This window comes from Rutidosis leptorrhynchoides, unplaced genomic scaffold (assembly GCF_046630445.1).
Source record: "Rutidosis leptorrhynchoides isolate AG116_Rl617_1_P2 unplaced genomic scaffold, CSIRO_AGI_Rlap_v1 contig630, whole genome shotgun sequence".
Taxonomy (NCBI): Eukaryota; Viridiplantae; Streptophyta; class Magnoliopsida; order Asterales; family Asteraceae; genus Rutidosis; species Rutidosis leptorrhynchoides.
The window spans coordinates 1-27,048 of record NW_027266852.1 but is presented as its reverse complement, the minus strand read 5'-3'; the positions used below and the strand labels follow the sequence as shown (position 1 = coordinate 27,048).

General features: G+C 35.6%; 4 protein-coding genes across 4 annotated transcripts; 1 reads left to right on the top strand and 3 right to left on the bottom strand.

Annotated features, from left to right (window-relative positions):
• The first annotated feature begins 1,536 nt into the window (after positions 1-1,536).
• On the top strand, positions 1,537-4,386 carry LOC139884950 (uncharacterized). The gene is made up of 2 exons (XM_071868910.1): positions 1,537-2,222; positions 4,311-4,386. Exons 1-2 carry the CDS (start codon positions 1,537-1,539, stop codon positions 4,384-4,386), a joined length of 762 nt encoding a protein of 253 aa, XP_071725011.1.
• A 5,726-nt stretch (positions 4,387-10,112) lies between these two features.
• Positions 10,113-11,559, bottom strand: LOC139884948 (uncharacterized). The gene is made up of 2 exons (XM_071868908.1): positions 10,920-11,559; positions 10,113-10,759 (listed from the first exon to the last, which is right to left on the bottom strand). Exons 1-2 carry the CDS (start codon positions 11,557-11,559, stop codon positions 10,113-10,115), a joined length of 1,287 nt encoding a protein of 428 aa, XP_071725009.1.
• A 2,397-nt stretch (positions 11,560-13,956) lies between these two features.
• Positions 13,957-15,480, bottom strand: LOC139884949 (cytochrome P450 89A2-like). The gene has a single exon (XM_071868909.1). It carries the CDS (start codon positions 15,478-15,480, stop codon positions 13,957-13,959), a length of 1,524 nt encoding a protein of 507 aa, XP_071725010.1.
• Positions 15,481-24,525: 9,045 nt separating this feature from the next.
• On the bottom strand, positions 24,526-26,982 carry LOC139884951 (uncharacterized; the record flags this gene model as incomplete). The annotated part of the gene is made up of 4 exons (XM_071868912.1): positions 24,526-24,714; positions 24,846-25,620; positions 25,695-26,018; positions 26,092-26,982. Coding segments are annotated over 4 exons (2,179 nt in total), but the record flags the coding sequence as incomplete, so codon positions are not given.
• Positions 26,983-27,048: the final 66 nt, after the last annotated feature.

Below are 27,048 nucleotides of genomic sequence, written 5' to 3'. Positions count from 1 at the left end.
TCCCTTGATTTTGGACAAAGCTATGTAGTAGAAATATTATGGATCTTCAGCCATTCATTTATGTTGTATTTAAAATATGGCCAAATACAAATAGTTTTGTTTCTTTTGAGAATTTATGATATTCGTTGATGCAAATGCATTTGACATTTGGAACCATTGTGACAATACTGTAATTTAAGAGTTTCGTTTTGCAATTTATTATCATTGAAAATGAGCTTTGATGACTAATATGTGATGGTTTTTGTGTTTGCAAGCTTCCGTAACTTTTTTTTTTTTCATTTTCATTTATATGAATAATTTAATCAATCTACTCGAGGTTCGTTTCTTCAAAGTTTTGAACAAATGTACCATTAATCGCACCCTAGTTGGGCTTTTTTCTCATTATTTATATAAGACGGTTAGTGAACAAATGATCAATCTGGAACTTGTTTTGAATGTGAGTGCGAGCTGTGATCATAATCTGGAATATTTAGCTGTGTAGATGGTAGAAAATTCTCTATCTTCATAAAAAAAATGGTAGAAAATTTTCTGTTTCCCAATTCCAAATCAGTGAAAGTTTTCTGCAGAAAAAACGATTAACTTGTACTATCTCCATCTATATCACATTTCCTATACAATTTACATAAAAAATGTGACAGTTAAATTCTATAAGAAATGTGATAATTAATTAAAGACAGAAAATATTTCCCTTTTGATTTTCTTAAATTATATCCGTAAACATGTTCGTCAATGAAAAATAATAATATTAAAAATGATTTTTTTAGCGAGTAGAAATTGAAAAAATTTTGCTCCTCCATTTTGTTGTACCCTCCACTATAAAAATGACATGTGGCATTAAAAAAATAATAGTAAAGTTATGTTTGTTTTTGATTAAGTTTTTACTACTTCCGTCTCAAAATATCATGTATTTTGAGACGGAAGTAGTATATTGACACTTGCCCTCTAAAATTCACAAATCTTATATAGAATATAATAATATAAATCATAAAATATATAATATAATATAATCATCAATAAATAGTGTAAGAATAAAAATAAAAATATGTAAAAATATAATCTAGCAGACTTTTCTCTCTGTGAACTTGTTTTTTTTATCAATAGTCGATAAAATAAAATGATGCTCTTAAAGGAGCAGCTAAGTTTCTTCGCAGAAATTTATCCTATATTTAATAAATTTTAAATTTAGTTTTTTTTTTTAACCAGATGTAACTTTAATAATATAATCTTTTCGAAATAGTGAAAAAATATTTATTGACTATAATCTTACATTGGTTTGAATAACGGGGAAAAAAAAGAACATGTATGTCTATTTCAAACATTTGACTCATTTATATCTTCACATCTTTTTTTATGTTGACATTTGACTCATCTTTTCTTTACATTTGATTTTGTGTTCAGTCTACATTTGACGAGAAAAGTGTTGGAAATTTCACATGAACTATCACAAGCATTGTAAAGGAAAGATCAAGATATTTTGAATGTCATGAAGTTGATTAGTATCTCTAAGAAACGGCTACAAGATATGAGAGAAAGTGGATGGACTCTCTTTTGGTTGAAGTGTCATCTTTTTGTACGAGGCATGATATTAGTATACTTGACATGGATAGCAATTGTTTGCCTAACAGTAGAAAAAGGCGTAGAGCTCCAAATGTTACAAACTTACACCATTATCGTGTGGAATTATTCTATACTGTTATAGATATGCAATTACTAGAACTCAATGACTATTTTAATGAAACAAATACAGAGTTGCTTTGTTGTTTGGCTTGCTTAAATCCGGAGAACTTATTTTTAGTTTTTAAAAATGATAAGTTGCTTCAGTTTACTAAGCTTTATTTTATGGAGTTTTCTCAAACAGATTTGGTGGTTCTTGATAATCAATTGGAGACTTATATTATTGATATGCGATGTAGTGATGAATTTCAAGGCTTGAAAGGGCTTAGCAATCTTGCCCGAAAGCTTGTTGAAACTAAAAGAGACATTGTTTATCCATTAGTTTATCAACTTGTGAAGTTGGAATTGATTTTACCAGTTGCCACGGTTATGGTAGAGAAGGCATTTTCTGCAGTGAAAATTGTGAACAATGGATTACGCAATCGAATGGGAGATGCATGGATGAATGACTGCTTGATTATTTACATTGAAAATGATGTCTTGAATAATATGGACAGAGAATTAATTCTTCGGCGATTTCAGAAAATGAGACCATATCGTGATCAATTGTAATAACGTAGTTTTTTTTTTATATATTTATGATTATCGTTGAAGATTGTCGATTATTTTCAACGATTAAATTTTTTATTATACTTTCTCCGTCTTAAAATAAATATAAATTTTTATATGTAATTTGTATTGAAAAATTTATATCTATTTTAGGACGGAAGTAGTATATAATATTGAACATGTTGGAATTATTCTCGGACTCCACCCCTACCAGCGAGCGAAGTCAAAATAAAGGTGGTTGTTGTGATGTCTTCCAAAATGGCTCCTTTAATGCCGCAGTAAGCCTTTCTCTCTAATTTTCATCAAAATTTTGTCTTTTTCTGTTTGTTCAGTCTTGAATTACATATGAATGGATTTGTTCATTGGTTTGCTTGTGGAGCAAAAGAGAATAAAAATGATTAGAAATAATTAATTAATAGAATTTTATTAAAATTTAATATGTTATTATTATATTTTGATTTTTTAATTAGAATAGAAAAAAAAATATTATTAGTTTAAAAAATTAAAATTTAAAATTTAATTAAATTTAAAGGTCTAACACCATGTGTCGGATATTGATTTGATAATAAAAGTCACAATTAAATTTACAATTAGAATTATAATTGAAATAGATTAAAAATTAAAAGTCTCGCTATTGTAAATAAGATATACTAGTGTATTATTCGGGCATTGTTTCGGTTGCTATTGATAATTGGTTCAATAGTTTTTTTATTAAACGATCATACTTTCATAAATTTAACACAAATAATGAATTTAAATTTTTTTTCGTTTTACCTCATTCATAATATATTAATGTAATAATAATGTTAGTTGAATGATGCAAGGTGGAATTAGAGATCAAATTGAAAAATAAAAAATTAACTTGTGAAGGTAGTTAATGGAATTAATTATGTAGACAAATATAAGCAAGTTTTTGTATGATAGGAACCAAAAAGAAAGCTAAATAAAAAAAGAAAATTGAATGAAATTTATTGATTTTTTAGTATCTGAAAATTCAGAATCGGAAAAATAAGAAAAAATTATATATATTCTTATGAGTTATTTTATACTCTCTTCTTTATATTTTATTGGATGTAATTTAACATTTTTCTTTATTCTGACATCTAATTTAATATTACGAAAAAAAGCCAAAATTTGTCTCTACATAAAATATTTGACATGCAAGTAAATCTCAATTAGAGATACCATTAAAGCTGAATTAACGTGATTTCCTTTTTGTTTACCTATCAAATTGTAATCCAAAAAAACTATATTAATAAAGAAATTCGTTTTGCTTCACCATAACACACATAATTAGTATATATTTTGAAAGCAAAGTGATTTGAAAGAAAACTTATTTTTCGATAAAAATTAATCCTCATTAAAAAAAAACTTACAATTTTATTTTAAAAGAGAAGATCGAAAATTGCTTAATCTTAGATAATCCGCCTTTAAAATTCCATCTCCTTGTTACAGTTGAAATTTGCTTTATACTAACCCCAAAAAACTTCTATATGAAATCTAATTGCTCTCAATAACGAAGGTTCAAATTGCAATTTTTTCAATAAAAATATTATCTGTCTTCATTTCCAATTTTCTTTTCCTCAACATATTTTTCTCATTTTCGTATTCATAATGTTTAGTTAAACAATATATAAATATATTAATTTATAATTATAATTGTATGAATCATCGTATCGTTTCATTGCAATCCATGCAAGCAACGATTTGGCATTTTTTTTTAATTTCAGATGACTCATTTGTTTTTAGTCAGTAAAAAAAATAACATTCTTAATTATATACGTATTCTCAACCCGATGCATTGTTTATATACATATATATATATATATATATTTGAAACCACTACAAGAATGAAATTGATTAGCAACACATAAAATGCGTTGTTAAGACTCATAACTGAGTTACTGTGACTAATCAGCAACGCACCAAATGCGTTGAAAAAATCTTGTTGGTGATGACCTGCAACGGAAAACAGCAATGCACTGACATAGCAACACAGTTTTAGCAATGAACATTTGCGTTGCTAAATCGGTTCGGTTCGAACCAATTTTGGGTTGTTAAATTTTAAATGTGCGTTGCAAAAACAGGGTTGCCGAATTTAAATGTGCAATTGCCGCAGCAGTTCTGTTGGCCGGAAATTGCGTTGCCAATGCGTTGGCATGACTTTCAAAATGCGTTGCTGTGACATTCCAATTTTTTTTATACTCGCATGAGATTTATGATAAATTTACAGAAATTCAAAAGCTAAATATTCATTAATTGAATAAAAAGTTAGTAATACAAAGATCATGATAACGAGATACATCATTGGCTATATCACAAATTCAACCTTGTCAATAAAATATTTTATTCATGAAAGATGTTTCAATCTTGACAAAAGAAAGGATAAGAGTAAAAACCAGACCTTTAATCTCTATGGAAGACACCTCTGATATGGCAGTAATCACACAAGAGAAATCCATTAAGAATTACCAGTTGCATTGAATTGTAAAATTCTCATTTCTGTCAAACCAAACAATGGGTAAAAAAAGGTAAATTCTCATTTTAATGTGCGTTGCTATATAGACACGTGGCGCTCTCTCGCTGTATTTTGCTTCCGGCTCAAAACAGTGTTGTTGAATTAATATATGCGTTACTGATGCGTTGCTAATTACCAAATCAGCAACCTTTTTAATTGGGTTGCTAATTATGTGTTGCTAATTGATTTCATTCTTGTAGTTAACGTTACAACCGCTGAAGCATCACTTAATTATACAAATTAAAATTTTCAAAATTAAAGTACTTGAAGGGCTGAATTTGTATTTTCAGTACATGTAATTGTTCATTGCTCCAAAAATTAAGGCTGGCTCCATATCAACCCTATTTGGAAAACTCTATTTTAAGGAGTTATACTGATATATATATATATATATATATATATGGAAAAAACTTGCATCTTGCCGCCGACCAATGTGTTACATTAAAAGAAGATTTGTAACCGCTTCCGTTTAATACTTAAATAAAAATATAGGAATCTATTTTGATATTTTAAAAACACTAAGGAGTAAGGACTCTATATGACATCTATAAAAAAAAAAAGATAACGTTCGTGATTAATTAGCTTCTTTAAAAAAAAAAAAAAAAAAAAAATCCACCAAAAAACACGTGTTAAGACGACAGTCCCGAAGAATGATCGAAATTATCAGCTCATCATTGTCGTCTGATCGACGCTCGTCCATTTCTAACACACGTTGACAGAGAATTAGCAGAAGCTAGTGGAGGAAGAAGAAAAATGGCACGGTTAATATTTTATGTGTCGAATAGAGCTCTATATGTTTGTTAAAATATCTAAACAGGTAATTTAGTTTTTTTAACTTAAATGGTTTAACGAAAGTTGTTGATTTAAAATAAAAAAATCATAATGCCTCGCATCATTGATTAAGTTACCGGCCAACACTAGGAACTACCCTTCTGCACTACAAATTGATTTTCAAATCTTTTGCTTATTTACTTCTTAATTAAGTGGTTGTCCCGACTACAAATTGATTTTCAATTTTTATTTTTTTAAGTCAAATTCCATTTTTGACTTGTTCCTTTGACTGCTGGTATTCATAAGGTGGTCGATTGTTCGACAATTCTATAAATAGTACAAAAAAAACAATATCATTTTATTCCGAATTATAATACTTAAGTAGAACAGGCACTAGAAAAGCTTAATCTTATCTATTTCAACTCTGTTTAGCCTATAGTATTGTGTGTATATATGTGTGAAGCCATTTTCAACACATGCGTACATCTGAAATTTATTAACAAATTAAAGGTTTCAATAATGGAGGGAATTAGAATGAAACGGGGCTTGATGATCATTTGTTTGATTTCATGTTTACTTGTAAGAGAGTCAACGGCTCGCCATCAGACTACTCTAAGAGATATCTGTGTAGCCACGTGCGAGGGTTTTTGTGTTTATACACTTCCGTTCAGAAAACTATGCACTAAGAAATGCATTAAAAATGCCCCAAATTAAGTCATTGCATGATTTATTGTTTATCATCTTCCTTCACCAACTTCCACACTACTAGTACTACTCCTAATTATCAAGGTCGAACTCTAATTTTTATCGCTTTCCGCTGTCTTTACATAATACTCCCTCCGTCTCAAAATAGATGCAAATTTTTAATGTATGTAAAAATTTGTATCTATTTTAAGACGGAGATAGTATTTATATACCATATTTACTTTAGGGTTGAGTATACTAATTTATAATTTTCTTTTATCATGTTTTCCATGTTCATTAATTAATCTGGTTTAGTATCAAATGATAATTAAAATTTTGTTTTCGGTTTCTTGCAGAAGCTGCGGATACAGTGTTGATGTGCAATAACGCTTGCAGAGTGGATATAGCACCCTCGAGTGATTAATTTAATGATATTGATATCAATTAAGCTGCATGAATTAAACTCATACTATATTACTTTGATATAAATGTTACACATAATCAGATCTTTGTTTGAAATTACATAATCAGATCTTCATAATAAATAAATAAATAAGGAAAAGTTATTTTTGTTTGCTTTATCCATAAAATCAATTGTTAATTAGTTCCACAATAAAATTAGTCGTCTGTAATAATATCGACGATACCTCCAAAAAGTTATATATTAAAATTATACATTTTTGGGAACATCAAAATGAAAAAATAAGGAACGTTGAAAATTCTTATTACAATGGTTAAACAAGCTCGGAATAAAATATGATCAAGATTGTGATGATGCCGAACGGAGAAAGAGAACATATCTCGATCAAAGCCCTCTGAGGCTCTGAATAATTTCTCAAGACACTCGCCCCTTAATATTGCACTTTTGTCAATTAGGCGCCAACTTTTTAGTTCTAATATAGCACTAACATGCGGCGGGGCCGGAGAAAAAATTTATGGGGTCAAAATTATATCACTTTATTATTGTTAAAAAATATTGACGAATTTTGTTTGTGTATTTATAATTTGAAATATTTAATTTTACATTTATATACGAATGTATTGGATGAGTTTAACATTGAAAAATGCAAGGGCACTCAAACAAAATAAATACATTGGAAATGTTTTCTAGAATATATTGATTCATTTTAAATTTTTGCTCCAACTACTAATAGTTTGTAATTGGAATATTTTATTCCATATGAATTTTGCATGCAAGCGACAAATAATTAGAGGATTTTTCTGGGGTCAATTGACCCTTAATTATAAGTACCGTTCCGTCACCGTTAGTTGTCCATGATATCCAATATAATTTGTCTCTAGTACATTTCAATTGTCGTATAATTAAATTGTTTTAATTTATTTTAAGTATCGTTTTATAAAATTTAAGTATATTTAAGTTATTTTTGTCAATCTTATTTTTATATTAATTTTAAAATTAAAAAAATAATTATTGTATTTGTGTAAATATTTTTGATTTTAAAATAATAAAGAATATTTTTTTCTCTATCATTAAAAAATTCTAACTTTTACTATGCGATATATTTATTTGTTTTTGATTTTATTACAATTATACGGACTGCATTATTCGAATTATTCATCTTACGAATGAGGGAATGCTCACCAATTTAAATTAAACCTTGGTGTGCTTTATTACGCGATATTAATTTGAAATGGACGGAAAGGATTATTTAGCATGCATGCGTATGGCCAGCAAGCTGCAGAACTCAAAGCAAGAAGAGTCTAAATCACACCGAGTCGATCGAATTGCCAAATACTATCATTTACGACATTTTTTTTTTGAGAATTTCCATCATTTATGACATACATTTTAATTGTACCATTCATTCAATTCTCCAATTGGGCTCACATTTTCATACAAGTCATGTTATTTATTAGGGTACATGTGCTTACATACAGCTGTAAAAATTCAAAGCTGTATGTATTGATTGGTGGGGTACAGTACTTTTGTGTACAAAATATTATGTTTGTGAACACGAAAGAGTCGGACCGGATTTCATAATGCCGGTCCGACTAATCACCACTAATCACCGTAATTAGCAAGTAGAATCGGTATTGGGGTTGCCGGTTTGAAGCAAGACGGCATTAAGGCTGCCGGTCATGCGTGAAAATAAAAAAAAAAAAAAAAAAAACTTTGGACCGGCAATAAGGCTGCCGGTCCAGTTCAACAAGCCTACAACTCAGAATGCGTTCAACAAGCCTGCAACTTGGAATCCTACAACTTGGAACAGCTCAGAATATAGGTTCAATAAGACTACAACTCGGATTTTTTTTTTTATATTCTGAGCTGTTCCAAGTTGTAGGATTCCAAGTTGCAGGCTTGTTGAACGCGTTCCGAGTTGTAGGCTTGTTGAACTGGACCCAGTCATGCGTGAAAATAAAAAAAAAAAAAAAACTTTGGACCGGCAATAAGGCTGCCGGTCCAGTTCAGAATATAGGTTCAATAAGACTACAACTCGGATTTTTTTTTTTATATTCTGAGCTGTTCCAAGTTGTAGGATTCCAAGTTGCAGGCTTGTTGAACGCATTCCGAGTTGTAGGCTTGTTGAACTGGACCGGCAGCCTTATTGCCGGTTTGGTGCTTTAACCGGCATTTTCTTTGCCGGTGCAATTAAGCTTAATTAAGTAGTCCGACCGGCATTCCCATTGCCGGTCGGACTACAAATGTTCACAATTCCGTCTTTCCGTTTCCAAATGTTTACATATATTTTTAAAAATATACATATGTAATTTTCTGTTGATTGGTGCAGTAACCTGTAGGGCATACGAAACAAGTTATTAATTCATACCCAAGTAGTATGTGTTACATTTAAAATAAAAATAAAAATTAGGAGTATTTCAATTAAATCTAATTTTATACTACATATTATTATATTATTGTGATATTACTTCTCACTAAACGTAAATAAATGATACATTTTCATAAAAAATATAATTATATTTTTCTGAAAAATAAAAAAATTCAAGTTATGGGTTAAAATTTTGAATTTTAAATATGTAGTTTGGTGATTTCACCAACTCTACCTCTGAGTAAATATGTAATAAATGTAGTCTCTTTTGCAGTAAGAGGGTCCATTAATTAGCAATATATATGGGTATATAGACAAAAGCAAATTAATTAGACAGTAGCTCCATTGAATGACAAATAACAGAAGATGATTAATTTAAATGAATCTCAAATAAATTTGAAACGAGACAAAACAACAAAAATTCCCTTGATGAGGTTAAAGAACATGACAATCAATCCTTGTATTTATGTTTGGCCTCTTGTTTGGTGTGTGATGATCTTTTCATTTAAATTATAGGTCACTCCATTCATCAAGGACCACGTCCACATGGATAGGAGTTGTCATGAATTGGAAGCTAGAGATTTTTAAAATGTTTTGTTTTTCATTTGCACTGCCTTGGATAGACAGGGAAACAATGAAATAACAACAAAAAGAACCCAATTTTGGTTTTGTCTTGTGTTTTGATGAAGACCATACAGTATAAAATAAGAACCAGATTCATATATACCTCTTCTAAGGCTTTTGAAGGTTCCAGAGACAGTAAAAATTCACAAGAATTTTGCTGTATCTAATTCTGTAATAAGATCTGTAATAAGATCAGTTTGCGCCTAAACACGAATTCAAGGAGAAATAATCTAGCGATTCGAATTGTACCGGTATTACACCTTACAATTACAATGCACATCATGAGTAATGTACATACACATATACAAAACTCTGGAAAAGCACATTCTATCAAAGGTTTCCATCAATATCATTTCCACTACGGATGAATTAATATACACCAACAAGAACATGCTAATATGGTAATGCTAGAATAGTCAAGCACCAACATATTGAAATCCTTCTTAGAAAAGAAGGGAGGGCAATCAATATCATAGTGTAATTATATGAGCAATGTTTTTCCATTAAGGTTTGCAGATTACCACGAAGCAAGGAAGGAGAGCTCTAGCATTTAAAAGATAAAGCTCCTCTATATTTGAATATAGACCAACTTTCCCAGCTAATGAATCGAACCCTTTTTGCCCTTCCATTTCTTGTATGTTCTCCAAAGGCCTATGAACTCTTCCTGCAATCACTCTGCACACAATCAATGCTTTCTTACTTATGCCAGCAGGGTCGTCTTCTTCTTTGACAATTTTGATGGATTCAAAAGCTCTTCCACTCGTAGAAGTTGTGAACACTCCGACTCCACTCGTCAACTGATCTTTCTTTGTAGAGAATCCATTTCTAATAATCCGACACACGCTACATTTTCCCGACGAGCATAAACTTGAGGAACCATTTTGGCCGAGAGAGCAGGCGACAGTTGTTCCGTAAAACCTTAAAAGCTCATTACCATCAGCCAGGCATCTAGGATGTTTCTTGGGGAGTTTGCTCGCTTTAATTTTAACCATTTCTCTGTGTTCTTCAAATCTAGCTAGAGTTTTCTGCATATTGTGAACTTTCAAAACTCTCTCTATCCTACCACAATTGCTCTCAGATTTTAGCCAGCTTGTTCGGCATATTATTTCGACAATTTTCCTAGACGAGTCCCCTTCCACAAGTTCAGTAACTGGAGAAACAACCAAAAATCAGACATCTGACTCAAAATGTTCTAAGAAAATAAATCAAAAAACAAAATATCTTATTCTTGCTAAACAAATCATCTATCTAACTCCATAGAAAAGAAAAATCATTCAAATTAAGTAGCTAATTAATTAAAAAGAAATTACCAGCATGTTTGGATAGGTGATGTTCTTCAGCAGCATCCCATTTAGTAAAATTCTCTCCACATTTGTGACAAGTCAGAGTTGTAGAAGAAGACCCACAATTAGAATCAGCATCAAGAGATACTCTGTTAATGCTTGAATCTCTCTCTGCCAATAAAAATGGAGACTTTCTTGGAGGAGTATTGTTACTATTACAAGTCCTAAAAGTAGGATTGAAGCAATGCATGGTTTGTTGTCCACCAGGCCCTGGTGTTCCGGGTCTTAACGTACCGACAAAGCCGCTGCCATTGTAATTATTACTACCTTCTTGGAATCCGCCATTAAAGCCTGTGATTTTGAGCTCACAAGTAGAATTACTCAGAATGACTTCATGTGTAATTGGGTTTAAGAATTCACTACTACCAATAGATCTAGGGCTGCAACTTGGTGGCTTGTCTTCAAAATGCCTCTTGCTTCCATGAATGACAACATCTTTAAGATTTGCAATTGATCTGGAACAACCTGACCTTCCACCTCCACCTCCTTCTATTTTCCTTGTTGAGATTGTATTCAATCGCTTCCTCGATTTCGGACTGTGTACATCTTGTGCATCTGATTTGCAATGTAATGATTTCTTCAGTGAGAACCAAAATGTTGTTGGCATTCTTTTGTTTTTATTACTACTAACATCATCCATCTCTCTCTAAAAAACTTCAGTGCGGCATATTCTCAAACACATACCAGACTAACTTAAATTTGATGTGTTTTCCCTGAACCCAAGTTTACTTCCTTCGTAGATTTGAAAAAGGGAGGTCGAAAAAGGTTTGATTTTTAAATAAAGAATCAAAGGTCTTTGAAGAAGATAGAAAAAGTGGTTTTGGCAATCGACAACCAACAAGAAATAACAGGTCCACTGCACCCCTCATAAATGGTGATAGTTACTGCTTATCACAAATAGAATATCTTTTACTAAATAAGGATTATTAATTACTACATAGATCCTTCCTCAACAATAGAAATTTATTCTCTCCGTCTATTTTCATGCGTTAGATTTGCTCATTTCATTAAAATTTTAAAAAAAAATCAATTAAAATTAAAAAAATCAAAATCGATTATATCGGAAATAACAATATATTTGAGTTGACAAAAATATCCCTAATTTTATCATAAATTAGGGGGATTCTATCTCAACCCGAAATTGAAATCAGTTTTAGCAAATGTCAAAATTGAAAACACATCTCTGAATCTCGCTTCCCGTCGCCACCGACCGCCGTCGTCCGTCTCGTCTCGTCAGCCTCACGCCGGGAGAACGCCACGAAGCCAATACCGCGTTAACATAAAAGATAGTACTAATTCGGTAGTATAGCAAGCAAGACGACGACGATGCTTAACAGACTATGATATCATCGTCCTTCTCTCATACCCACCTACCAACTTGCCGATTTAACCGTCGCTCACTCTCTGCTCGATCGCTCATTTTGTTTTTTGAAATTATTTTGGATCTGGGATTTCAAATCTTCTCGATACTCAAACAATGGGGAAATCTAATACTACTGCAGGAGGAGGAAGAAGAGATTGGACTCGGATCTACCCCATTTACGGGATGGATCAATGGCAGACACTCTTTTTCCTTCTATTTCACGCCATCGTCTTCACTGTACTCTCGATCCTGAGTTCAAATTGAAGGGAGTGATTTTTGTTTGGATCTGAAATTTTTTTAGATCCGGAGGTGGAATGAGTGAGAAGAATAATTTGAGGGTATAATGGATAATGAACTCTAAAGATTTCCCAAAAACATCAGTTAATAAGGGATTAATTAAGACAAAATAATATGTTAGAAGAGACACATAAAAAATGGACGGAGGGAGTATTTTTTACTACCTCAACTTTATTATGGTTTACACGTTGCTACCTGCTGTTACGGGAAGCTGGTGTGGCAGTTAACACTCGTTAACTTTACCAACATATGCTGACATGGCACTTTTAGGAAAAAAATAATTAAAGTGGGGGCCAGTTCTCTCTTCCTCCCACCCACTTCGCTCTCGACTTGTACTTTGTAATGTTATCTTGATAACGAGTTGTGGACTAATTTAAATCTGATCGAGTTGTAGCCTTCTTAACATGATGCCGACTTGTAGGATTGTTCAAATCTGACCGAGTTTGTGGCCTTATTAACATCATTGCCTACTTGTAGGATTGTTCAAATATAGCCGAGTTGTGGCCTTATTAACATCATGCCCACTTGTAGGATTGTAAAAATCTGACCGAGCTGTAGCCATAATAACATCATACCGACTTGACGGCTTATTCAAAGTTGGTCGATTTGTAGGTTCCGAATTTTATTCTCGTTTAGGGATGGCAATGGAGCAGATAGTACTGTCTCCACCTCCGTATCCGTTTAGAATAATCACTCTCCATTTTCGCCTCCATATTCGTGATGGATAAAAAATACTTTCGTCCCCACATCAATATCGGGTAACGGGCAATTATGGATATCCACGGATTTTCTTAATTCATCAATTTTCATAGAAATTTAAAATTAAATAAATTAAGAATGAAATAAAATTAATTGAAACACTTTTCTTTATCAAGCAACAATAGTTATATTATTTGATAGTTACATTAAACGTTTTCAAAATAAATTAATATAACTTAACAATTATAGAAAGTCGATATAACTCATCAATTATCTGGATAACTTCTTGTAGGCTTTTATTCAATACTGACAGAGTTGTAGCCTTATTAATGTTATATCGACTTGTAGGCTTGTTCAAATATGACCGAGTGGCAAGGTTAATAACATTATACCGACTTGTAGGCTTATTCAAAGTTAATTGGTGCTGCACAAGCCTTGGTGCATCGAGAAACCATCCATGCTAGAGGCTCTTTACAACAGGGATATGGACTATAAACTGATTTAAGAAATCTCATTTCGAGCTATACAAGACCATACACAGATCGACTTGATACCTCCATCTATGAAGAATTTAAAACAGAATTCAAATGCAAATTTTATTTAGACATCCAAAAAAAAGAGAACAATTAATCTCGATCCATAGGCCTATGACTGCGGTTGATGTATGACAAACCTAGGAGAAATTCGAGCCATTAATGGATGTTTCATGACAACAGTAAAAGCTTCCTTCTCCTCTAAACTAATCTCATCTCCATGGACGGCTTCCCATTTGAAATTCCAAATCAAATTAGCCACAAAATATTCCAAATGAAGCATTGCCAATCCACGAGCAGGACAAATCCTTCTTCCAACACCAAACGGCATCATCTTAATTTCTCGACTCCCTGTAATATCAAACACTTTATTGTCCTTTAAGAACCTCTCGGGCTTAAACTCCATCGGATTGTCCCACACTTTAGGGTCCCAACCCATCTCCGCAACCACGAAATTGGTGGTAGCATTTTTCGGCAGTACATGACCATTTAGGACGAAATCCTTCGTCACTGCATGTGGCAAAAGAAAATGTCCCGGTGGGTGTCTCCTTAAACCTTCCAGAGCTATTGCCTTCAAGTACGGCATCTTCGGCAGAACTTCCTCTTTTACTTCCTCTTCATCGTCGACGACTACAGATTTGATTTCAGTAAATAACTTGTCTTGGGTTTCTTGGTTTTTCACCAAATTTGCCATGATCCATTGTACAGCCGTTGATGTTGTGTCGGTCCCTGCACTGAGGAACTCTGAACATAAGGCGACGATTTCTCTTTCGTGGAGTTTTGGATTATTCTCCTCAGGAAGCTCTAACTCTAGAAGAGAATCCACATATGATGACACATGCTCGTCGTTAGAATCTGAATTTCTCGATTCTTTTCTTGCCCTGATTAGAGGCAAAAGAACATTCTCCGTTTCTTGATTAAGCTCGTGAAATTCCTGCCAACGCATCAGGATCTTCATCAATCGGGGCCAGAAATTGAGTACGTTAAACCGATGAAAATTCAATAGATTCTTCTGATGAATGAATTCAATTTCCTTGATTTGCTTCTTGTCTAGCTTATCGCCAAAGCACATCAGAAGAAGCAAACAAAACATGGCGTATTGGAAATTATCCATGACCGAAACTGGCTCGCCCGTACTCAAATTGAGTTTGAAAGAATCCAGCAAGATATCCAATACCCATTTACGGGCATGAGAATAATTCTTGACCCGACAAGGATGGAGTATTTGCTCTGTCAGGTTACGCCGGAGAGCACGCCACGTAGGGCCGTATGATGAGGAATTGATGTTGTGTTGGTTGCACGTAGAGACTTTAACGGTTGTGGTAGCCGAAGGCCTGTCGGCAAATACGGCACCGTTTTGGACTAAAACTTTATGGACTAAGGACCTGTCGGATATGAAGATTGTAGGTCGGGCCCCGATCTGGAGCGTGATAATCGGGCCGAGTTTCGAATGGAGAGAGCGTAGGATTGCTTTGATTTTGATGGGAGGTATCCGAAGCCATAGGAAAGTACCAATGATGGGAAAAGTTCGGGGTCCCGGAGGAAGGAGGTTGCCCGAAGGAGAAAAGAGATTGATAGTGGCTTTGAGTAGAAGAGAAATGGAGATAGAGATTAGAATTATAAACCAGAGTTCCATGACTATAGGAATATATATTTGATCGATAATGATGAAATCTGAAGAAATTTATATTGTGCGGGTGCCTATATATATGTTCATTTAATGGGGCCATTTAATTTCCATTTTTTTTCCTGATAGAAATTTCCTTTAAGATTAAGATAAGTTCTAGAAACTAATAAGAATTCATGAATCATGGTCAACCATGAAATTTTTCATTTACTTCCATATAAATGCATTGTTTTCAGTTATGAATTTTTCTTCATGAACGAATAGAGACTATTAAGAAAATTTTCCATTTATTACTTTCCTCATTTTCACTATAAGTACATGACGTTCACTGTGGTGCCTTAACGTACTATTAGAAATTGTAGAAACGAAAATGGAAATTTTCACCCTTAGCATTCTATTGTTCCTAAAGGCAATCCCAAGTGCAAGTGTAGCAAAGAAATGGAATTGGTCTTAATATGGATTTTCCTTTTCCAACTCTCGATCTACAAATATTGATCTTATCTTCATATGATTCTTATCTATAAACCTCTATTAAGTCAAGTATTAAAGGCTCATCTCATTTTTAGAAAAGTTGAATGTTCAAATCCTGTTGAAACATTAGAGAAAAGATTTCATTAATATGAAAGATCATTTCAGAAAAACTGAACATAAGGAAGGTGTGTGTACATATATATGGACAAGTAGATATGCCACTTCATTATCTTCTGTTTCATTGAATGAAAAAGCTATCAAACTCGAAAGCCTCCTCCTTGATTGTTTCGATTATGACTCAACAGCTCGCATTGCTACTCCTAGCCATTTGCGATCTCCCTCAATGACAAACTTAGTTAAAATTCAATTCCCTGGCTATCCGGATTGCCTTTCTTGCCGCACAACTTTGCACAAACATATGCATGCTTCATATAAAATTAATGTACATGATATGCATGATAATAATGTCTTATCCCGTCCATGACACAATTTTGGTTACACTATTTTTTAATTTTATTTTTGTATTTTATTTTCTTAATTAAGAAATAATAGAAACAACTCATTGAAACAAATCGAGTTGTTTCAATTGTAGATTTTATTATTGAATCAAATTTTGACATATGAATTAATATTTGACACATGATTTTTTAACGGGAAAATTGAGTTTTTACCCTCATTGTTTCACAATGACGGGATTTAAATTCATTCATATTTTATTTAATATAATTTATTTATATAAAATTAGATTAAAATTAAAATTTATTTGATAAATTATATTAAATTATAATATATTAAAATATATTAAATTTATTATATGAAAATATTTTAATTTTTTTTGGAAATTTATAAAAAAAATACTTTTATATGACGTGGCAATGTGTCCACGTAAGAGTGACACGTGTCACTTGTTTATTGGTTAATTTTGACACGTAGGGCGAGTAACTGCCATCTAGGACGAGTTAACGGGTAAATCCTTTAGGGTTTGTTTTGGAAGTCACCTAGTAATTACATGTCTGTATAATTACGTATGAATTAATTTTTTTATGTTGTTTGGTTAATACTGTGTAATTACGTTGTAATTACAAATGTTATGTTTGTTTGTACGGTTGATATTTATAATATTAGATTATAAAAAATAAATAATATAATAAGAAAAAAAAATTAAATTGTAGAATTACACAGTGTAATTATACCAATTCCTATGGGGAGGTCGGAATTGAAACTGTGTAATTACACCCTCTGAATTACTCGCAGTTACTGTAACGACCCAAAATTTTTTATTTTTTTTTCGATTTTACGTCTCAAAATTTTTTCTCACATAATAAAATTTTAAAATAAAAGGAGTCCAATCGTTGCGATGCCAAAAAGTTAACAGGAATAAACCTTCGTAAATTATTAACACCTACCTAACTAAACATGTGACATTTATTTGACTTTTCTATTCATCACTGTTCATCACCACGCTTGTTGAAACTTTCATCTGGGGACACAATTTTTCTACTTACTTACAGGGTGCATATTATCAAAATGTCAGGAAGGAAACTAATATCCATAGCCTAGACTAAACAATTTTCCACATTTAATTTCAAAATTTTGTCAGAACCCACGAGATTTTCGGGAGACTTTCATGCACGTATCAATAATTGATTCACAATCAGCAACGTTATATACTCTCTCAGCCTCCATTGTTTTTGACAACAGAACAACAAGCTACAAGCATTCAAAATTTTCATTCATTCATTCAACAATCATATAGCCAAAATAGTCCAGTTTCAATACAAAAACACCATTCAAATTGTTTCCGTAACAAGCCTACGGAGAAATAACTGTCAAATTAAACGAAATCGACTAAATTAATCACTGTCCAAAATTTGATTTCCCCAGAATGATCCCAAAGCAATATATGTTATTCTAGAGACAGTAAGAAACGTTTTTCATAGAAGGAGTATACCGATCGGAGGACGTTAACTAACTGAGTCACCACCGAGTTGTGGTCGGGCCGAAACTGAGTCGACCGATTCTTCACCGATTTGAAGGTCCGGAGGATCCCAGAGACACCGGCGAACCAATCCGAGCTAAAGCCGCCGTGAAAACAGGTGGCCAGATTTTTCAAAGGTAAAATCCGACCCCTTCCTGCATCAAATTCGATTCATTTTTAGCATATTAACAATCCCCCAGTAACCCTAGTCTAACATATTAAAGATTTGAGCTTGATTCGGAGTTTTGAAAGTATCTACCCGAAACCAAATTTTGAAATTAAAGATGAACGGGGTAAAATTGACGAAAACAAACCTTATTTTTGTGATCCTTGAGTTGATTGATATATGGGTCGCGCTCCGACGTCGCCGGAATCGGCAAGGATGACGTCGAGCAGTGGCGGAGTCGACGACAGAGACGCGTTCGTCTGAGGAAGAAGAAGAAGAATTATGATTGAACCGGTTGGTTCAATCATATTTATAGCAGATAGTATAAATCGGTCTAATATAATAAATGACTATTTTGCCCTTAATATTTAAAAGTATTTACAAAACTATTAACGTGTTTTAATCGGTCAAATTAACAGTCTAAGGTTAAATTGTCTTTTCACAGTATTAAAATCGGTTCTTTCGGTTTATTTCGGTTCAATTTGGTTTATTTCAATATGATTGGATTGGTTCAATTTTAAATCATTCGTACCTATAATAAAAGATGTATTTACCCTTCTGTATTTTACAAAATTACCGACGTGTCGGTTTTAAGTCAAAGGCTATTCTGGTTAATTCATGAACCCGAACCTATTTACGACCCTATTTAATATTTTTATCTTCCGAACCAAATATAACCTAAAATATATGCTCCGAACTTATGATATTTTTATAGTAAATAATATTAACTATTTTGAATCCGATTATGTAAAAATATTGTCAAATTGATTATTGAATATTAAAATAAAATAATCGTTTTAATTGATTTTATTATATACCTATTTTGGCTCAAATAAATCAATTTCTTATAAATTAATTTTGAGAAAATTCTACTAATCAATAAAATATAAATTGATAATTTGTAAATTTTAAAAATATATTTATTAGTCAAAATAACTATTTCTCTTTAGTGATTAACTAACTAATTAATAGTGTAGGAATCTAACAAGTGAGACGTACGGAAAATCATTTGTAGCATTTCATTTCGATGTCATTAGCTTAGAATGCATGTTAATGAATAATCGATATTTCGATATATCGATAAATTGCCACGTTAATCGGACGGAACGAATCGAGGAGCATTATAAAGTGTTACTTTCATTTTTCTCTATGAAAAATATGTTGATGCTTTATGAAATATATATATTACTATGCCATGATTTTCAATGTTTATGATTTCTTTAAATGTACGGTATAGTTACGTATTATACTTTTGAAAACTGGAGAGAACCGTCAAAGACCCTAAAAGCAGAGTTTTATTTACTTCTTAACAATTTAAAAGCAAGATTTTGCTTAACGATGAATGATAAATGAAAAGCAAGTTTTTGCTTTATTATACATATTATATAAATACGAACCCAATGAACAAATGTTTTATTGATAATGGGATTCGGTCGACTTTGTGGCGACCCAATCCATGATGAGTACTAGGTCCTTGTGACCATGTGTTGTGGCCTGATCAGATGGTACGACTCCCCTAGTATATCTAGCTGGAGTTTTATTTGTGCCCTTTGTTGTCGGGCTGACGGTAGATTAGGATACTACAGTAGGTCGCTCCTATTGTTAGTCATCCCGATGTTTTCACTGATGGGGTTTGATGATTTCTAAAGATGTTTTATGACGACTTCTGATGACAAAATGATTTAAGATGTTTATGAATTCAAAACGTTTATCCTTAGCAATGTTTCAACGAAATGTTTTCAATAAAACCTCACTAAGCATTATAGCTTACCCTTTCCGAAAAATCTATGTTCTTTCTGTTCAGGTTGAGTTGGTAATTTTAGAAGAGAAGTTAGCGGCATTCATCATTCTACGATGCCGAATAAGGTGGGCTCCGCGGCATTAGGACTCTTTCTCACTATTTTATAAGTATCGTGTTATTTTAAGTAATATGTATTATATTTTCCGCAAAGACATAATTTGTATAATTATATTTGTGATTGACTTGATGTTATGTTTTAAATAATGGATAATCGAATAGAGTTAAGTTAAAGAACGAATAGTCGGCACCGTTTCCGAACGAATGAGGCAGTCGGGAGCGGGGCCTACAATTACATAGTTTCGAGTAATTACACGATTGTCCAAACGCGTCAAACCGTGTAATTACACGGTAATTAGACAGTTTTTCAATTCCGATGCGACTTTCAAAACACACCCTTAACGTTTTCAAACAGCTGGGAGTAAAAACTAAAATTTCAAAACAGCAGAGATAAATTCTCGAGTAAATTATAAATGTATTTCCCCTTTAAAGAGGTAGACATTTTAATACAAAGTGTATTAAACGTGAACAGAGGTGGTACGACCGGAATTTTCATCTCCGGTTATACAGAGTAATTAGCTTAAACCATGTCCGGATTCAACAATTCCGGTGGACACTTAAACCGGATTCAACAATTCCGGGTGAAGCTTAAAACCGGATTCAATGATTCCGGTCAACCGCACCGACACTCTTTACCCGGATTCAAAATTCCGGTCAAACAGGACAGTCCACTGCATGCGAGGGTGTTGACACGTGTCATTGCCGGGAAATTGGCGAGTGCATGACGGACACGTGGAGGAGCTCGGAAATTTTTTTGACCCGTTTATTACATAAATGAGATATGCTCGTCTTCCTCCTCCGTCTCTTGTTTTAGTGTATTTCATCATCTGTCTGAATAAAAAAATTTCTTCCATCTCTCTAAAACTTTTTCAATCTCACTAATTTCAAATCAGAAATAAGTTAAATCCGCACGAGTTTTTCGACAAATTTATTCTACGGACGTATATTACTACGATTAAGGTATTTTTTCGTTTTATTTAAAAATTTGATTACATTTAAACATATTTAAACAAAATAATTCATGTAAAATGAGATGTATGTCATTAATTAATAGATAAAATGAGATGTAGTAATAAGTTTTCTCTATAATTACTACTAAATTTAATTACTACTAAATTTAATTACTACTAACTGCACTATTAAATTTAACTGTAATACTAAATTTAATTTTTAGTAATTGTACTACTAAATTTAACTGTACTATTAAGTTTAATTATACTAAATTTTCTCTATAATAAATTTTAAAAATAATTTGATGAATATTTTTGTAAAAATCAATTTAACAAAAAAATAATTTGTCATATTATAAGGTAAAGCAAATCGTTCCTAACAAAAATAAATTATACGAAAATTCATTTGAATTTTCTTTTTGCTATATTTTTATTTTTCTATTGATTATAATACTATTTAATTTTTTTTCAATAATAAAAATGGAATACATGGTATATATAATATATTTGCTTGTCCATGTCAATTTTAATTATACGAAAATTCATTTGATTTTATTATATGTTGAAATTTTTTTTGGTTATATTTTTATTTTTCTATTGACTAGAATACTATTCATTTTTAAAAGACTCATTTAATTTTAATTTTCAAATTTTTAACAGATTATGGCGGCGAGATATTCTTGGATTGCGCAAGGACATGCCGTGCCCGATCTATTGTGGTTTCAGCCGCAGCACAGATCGATTGACATTTATTCGTCACAGGAGGAGCACGACAGGCAAATGGTTGTTAGGAGAGCGGACTCCTTCTTCTGGGAGTGTATCAACGATCCCGCATATCGCCGGGAGGAGGTCATGGAGTACATAGATATGATGGGGTTTCGGTCTGGTCTCGAAGATAGGATTCATGGAGTACGACCACCATCTTTTGACTGCACTCACAGAACGATGGAGGCCCGAGACTCATACCTTCCACCTATCAGTAGGCGAGGCCTCCATCACACTCCAGGACGTCGAGGTTTTGTTAGGATTGCGGATTGACGGTGAGCCCTTTACGGGTACCGATGCGTATCCCCCCGACATCGACGGATATCTGTATGCTCTATTGGGATTCTGTGCCGGCAAAGACTTCGAAGACCGGCATCAACTGTCCAGCATCAGGGACCACCTGGTGCAACATCGGGCCCAAGAAGAAATCACACGTGGAGGCGCTCCAGAGGGCGCGTTGCCTGATCGCGTTCTTGCTTGCCGGTTGCTTCTTTCCCGATCATAGCAATAACAAGATTGATCTATTCTTATTGCGCCTCCTGGAAGACCCACATGCATGCGGTTGTTACAGCTGGGGCAGTGCCGTGCTCTCGTACACGTATCGTGCATTGTGCGATTCGACCCGCTCCGGAGAGCGCCATTCTAACATGTGCGGGCTACTCGTCCAGTCATGGGCATGGACGAGGATTTCTAAGGTGAGGCCAAGGTTTCGGCGAGGACCTGGGCAGCCCCAAGACTCCCGCTAGCTGCAAAGTAAGTGGCGTACGTGTAAAATTTTAACTAAATTCATGAATTTAGTTTTCCTGCGACCATACATTTTTTTAGACAAATTACTTAACTTCTTATTGATGCAGATGGACAGTTCCAAAGTCCAGGACGACCATAACAAGTTATAACCTTGTGGCGTACAGGGATCAGTTGTCGATGCTTACTGAGTCGCAGGTAATTTAAATTTTTTGGGAAATATATTTTTCAAAATAAAAAGATTATTTTGAACAATGATTTAAGTCGTTTCGTTTCAGTTCCTGTGGACGTATCCCGCCGATCAGCTGCTAGGTCTACCGGATGGATGCCGTCAGGGCGAGCACGTGTGGATGTCGAGGACGTTCCTCCCACTATTTCTACGTTGTTGAGGGTCACTACCCAGACAGAGTCATGCGGCAGTTTTGGTCGCCGACAACATGTACGGATGCCACCTCTAGATCAGGTAGGGACTGAGAGGTTACACCGAATGAAGAGGGCATCCACGTTGTGGACTGGGCAAGTGTTCATGGTTGGCACGTCGGTCATTGGCACCATCGGGCGGAACATGTCGTTGTGGGTCAGCAAACATTTACCCCGGAAGTCGTGGAGCAATATGGACAGTGGTACCTTAACAGGACAGTCCGCTTCGTTCAACAACCCGGTCACGAGGCATCCACAGCTGGTTATCATGGCCACACAGAGTCGGTGAATGCCCTGGTACTTAATAATTATAGCGTAGCTATTTTTGATGTGATGTGTTATTTAGTAATTCACTGTTTCTGTTCCGTCGTGTTCATTTGCAGAGTCACGGGTTGAGCCGAGTTGTGCATGAAATGAACGGATATGTTGAGACGTACGCGGACAACCAATATCATCAGGATTGTCGTCAGCGATTCGCGGACTTGTCAGAGATGATCCGTCATTTGATGGAGGCGTCCGGTGTGCCCCTATTGCCGGAGACAGCTCTCGCTCACGAGGAAGTCGTGCACGTCAATCCCAGCCAGGGTTATTCCGTACCCCCCGGAGATCACTGTTGCAGAGGATTGGGCGTCGTGTAATGGGTGGCGGGAGACGACGCAGACAACGAGAACCAGAGGTACCTCCGCCCGGTGTCGCTTCGACCGAGATGCCTACTCCTCCGACCGCATCCGGACGTCATTCTGTATCGGACTTCAGGCCTGGACCCTCTCGACCCGCTGGATCTTCTCGTCATAGTGGATCATCCAGGCGTTCTACATCATCTCGACGTGAAGAAGGTCAACAGCAAGTGCCAGAGTCAATGCCACTTAACGTCGATGATCTACAGCAGGCTTCCGGTTTTGACTATACGGGTTTACTCACCACCACGGATTTCACTACCGAAGACTTAGCGGACACCACATCTCCATATCAACAGCTCCCAGTTCAATCCACGACTGCAGATCCTGTCGCTCCTGCAGCACCGCTGGGCCAAGAATTCTTCGACGGCCTCCTCTTCGGCTTGAATCCGCCCACGCAGCAGATGACCCCGCCTATTGGTACAGATTTAGATATAAGTTTAGGAATAGGGTCGAGCTCTCGGGGCCTTCCGAACACATCCACCAACAGGGAGGTTGGTTTTGCCGGGTATTCAGGAGAGCACGGAGGTGAATCATTCCATGGTTAGTGTATTCTCGTCACGCTTTTAACTTTTGACGTGTTCTTACTAACGCATACATGTTGACATTCCTAATCGTTTGATTTTATCGTATTTACTAGATACCGGTCCGCACTTTGGCGAACCAACTGCGGAGGACGTACCCGTCAGGCGATCAGAGCGTGAAAGACGCGGTCAAATACCGAAAAGGAGTAGTTGGTTGTATTATGGTCGTAATTGAAATTAGTTATTCGAATGCATATTGTAGACATTAACCCACAAGAAATTTGGGTGGGTAGATTATATCCACTATTTAAAAAATGTCTTCCAGGATGAGATGGAAATGTATCAAAAAAATTAAAAATCGCCTCTTTGAAGATGTTCACCATTTTTTTCTTAGGAATGAAGATAAAATCATTTTTTATATATATGAACAAAAACAATAAAAATAGTATAATAACATCATTTCCAATAAAAATGAAATTAATTATTCTATGTATCATAGTTCTAATCGTCATCTTCGACATCCTCATCATCTTCCTCGTCGTCCTCGTCGTCCTCGTCGTCCTCATCGTCCTCGTCGTCGTCGTCGTCCACGTGGTAGTCAACATCTTCACTATCATCATCGTTGTGCTCATCATAGAGATGCGCGTTTCCGTGAAGTCCGTAGGGTCGTACAACATGTTCAACGGCAGTCTATCCGCCGGTGTATGAGAGAACGTGCATTTCCTCCTGTCGTGATCTCTTCCGTTGCAATTGCTACAACCTCGGGGTCTTCGACCTGTCATGTTCAGGTAGTCCCTCGCGCCACGCTGTCGTCTGTTTACTCTTCTTCGGCCAGGACCGGTATGATGAACCATGCGAGTGTCGTCCGGTAGGAGCAAAAAATCTGATTCGGGCCAAGGATTTGGAAGAGGGGCGAACACACCACTAAACTGTTGTCTCCAACCAGTCCTCGTGTAGCAACTATGGACAAGGTCGAGACGGCGGACGTGGAGTTCCTTCGCGACTGCCATTGCATGAGAACAAGGTATCCTGTAAGTGTTCCAATGTAAGCATGAGCATGAACCCATATCGAATTGAACTGTATGTTCGTTGCCTGCAACTCCGAAACGCATTGGCGGAGACTTAACGTTGAACACACGACCGGGAGCATTTGGATATAACGAGACATCGTACCGTCTTGATCTCAATTTGTTAGCCTCGAACTTTGCCATTGGTTTTTCTGCGAGCGCATATCTGTATCTATTTATCTTCGACATTTCGTCCACAAATATCGCCATGACTTTGGCGTGCGTGGCCTGAACGAACGCCCTGATCGGCAAGAAGCGGTCGCCTCTAAGTACGTTATTGTAACTCTCAACGTCGTTCGAGGTGGTTGTTCCCCATCGGTGGAATCCGTCTAGGATCAATGTCCACTTCTGTAGGGGAATACGTTGCAGATACGTCGCCGCAGCTGGACTCAATTCTATGAGATCTGCCCATGCTTGGGTATACTTAGCCTCATCCAACTCGGTACCGACCGTCCAAGATAAGGCATACAAACCGGCCTTCTTCGGAACGTTAGACAGCATATTAGCACGAATGTGCTCCATACAATACCTGTCCGTAAGCAATAGTTAATTAAATGACTAAATTGAACAGGAGATTACAATTAAAGTGTTGTAAGCGGTCACCTGTGAACACCCCAGTTTGGAAATTTCGTATCGAGCTTAGCAGTAGCCGACAGGATGCCCGAATTACGATCGGAGATGATGCAGGTGAACCTATCTCGTAGAACGTGAAGTTTCAGGTACTTTAAGAACCAATACCAACTGTGGTTCGACTCTTCGTCTATGATCGCATATGCGATAGGCACGACTCTGTCGTTGGCAGTCTTTACGACCGCTACGATCGCCTTACCCTTATACGCTCCACGTAGATGCGTTGCGTCGACAGTAACTACGGGGTGGCTGTGTTCAAAAGTGAGTCTCGTGGCGCCAAAATGCCAAAATACGTACCTGAATAAATAACAATAATCAGTACACTTTTGTAAAATTATTACTACTATGCTCGGTGAAGTTGTGTTCGTACCTGAAAATCTTCCTCCTTCTATGCACAATCCCATCCTCCTTCTTGAACTTCCACTGCACTTTAGTCCCATCGCGACAGTTCTCAAGAGCTCGCATGTAGCCGGGAAGTTGGCGAAAATTTGTCTCCCAGTCTCCGTACACCTGGTTCATCGCCACTCGCTTACCGTCCCAAGCTTTTTTCCTCCCTATTTTACAGCCGAATGCAGCTTCACAGTCTTCAACTATGGCCTTGATCGGGTAATTTGGTTTGTCGCGAATCTTTCCCATTATCACGTAGGCAACGTGGCCTTGCGAAATATTCCTGTCTTCACGGTCGTTCTCCGCACCTTCGCAATTGTGCCCGTCACACCAGACAGTAATTTGCCATGTGCGATATTCGCTCCTGAACAAAGCCCGGGCCTTCCATTGGCATATAATACCGTCATGCGGTATCTTAGTACGTTTGTTCGGACGATTAACGCATTCTACAGCCCAAGTTACCTTGTCTGACTTCGTCGTGCGAAATTCTCTTCCCCTTCTCGTTGACCAGATCGCTATCGCACCATTAAGCTCTTCCTTGTTAGAGAAATGCATTCCAAGCTTTATATTATTAGGGTCCCCATTGTATAATTCTGGAGCACCAGGAATGCGGCGATTTGTTACCTCATTAGGACCATCCATGTTGCTGAACACATGATAGTCTCTTACCGGTGGGACGGTGTAATCCTCGTCCGATGAGGCGTCTCCTCGTCTACCGCGATTTCTGCTACTACCCTCTCCCCCGCGAGAGGATCCAGCGGGACGAGAGGGTACAAATCTAAAATCTGATACGGAATGACGAGCGGCGGCAGCCGGAGGAGGAGGTACAACAGGCGGAGGTCCCTCGGGTGATTGCTCTCTGCGTCGTCTGGCGCTACCGAAAACCCGACTCCCGAGCCTCTGCAGCAGTGATCTCCTCTGGGGCGCGGCGTAACCCTGG

What these genes read in the sequence shown, in the direction of transcription:
- LOC139884949 (XM_071868909.1), bottom strand. Translation starts at nt 15,480, where the DNA reads ATGGAACTCTGGTTTATAATTCTAATCTCTATCTCCATTTCTCTTCTA.
- LOC139884948 (XM_071868908.1), bottom strand. Translation starts at nt 11,559, where the DNA reads ATGCCAACAACATTTTGGTTCTCACTGAAGAAATCATTACATTGCAAA. An exon ending in TCACCTATCCAAACATGCTG is followed by an intron (nt 10,760 to 10,919) that starts GTAATTTCTTTT and finishes TTGTTTCTCCAG; the next exon opens with TTACTGAACTTGTGGAAGGG.
- LOC139884950 (XM_071868910.1), top strand. Translation starts at nt 1,537, where the DNA reads ATGGACTCTCTTTTGGTTGAAGTGTCATCTTTTTGTACGAGGCATGAT. An exon ending in AGACCATATCGTGATCAATT is followed by an intron (nt 2,223 to 4,310) that starts GTAATAACGTAG and finishes TTGCAAAAACAG; the next exon opens with GGTTGCCGAATTTAAATGTG.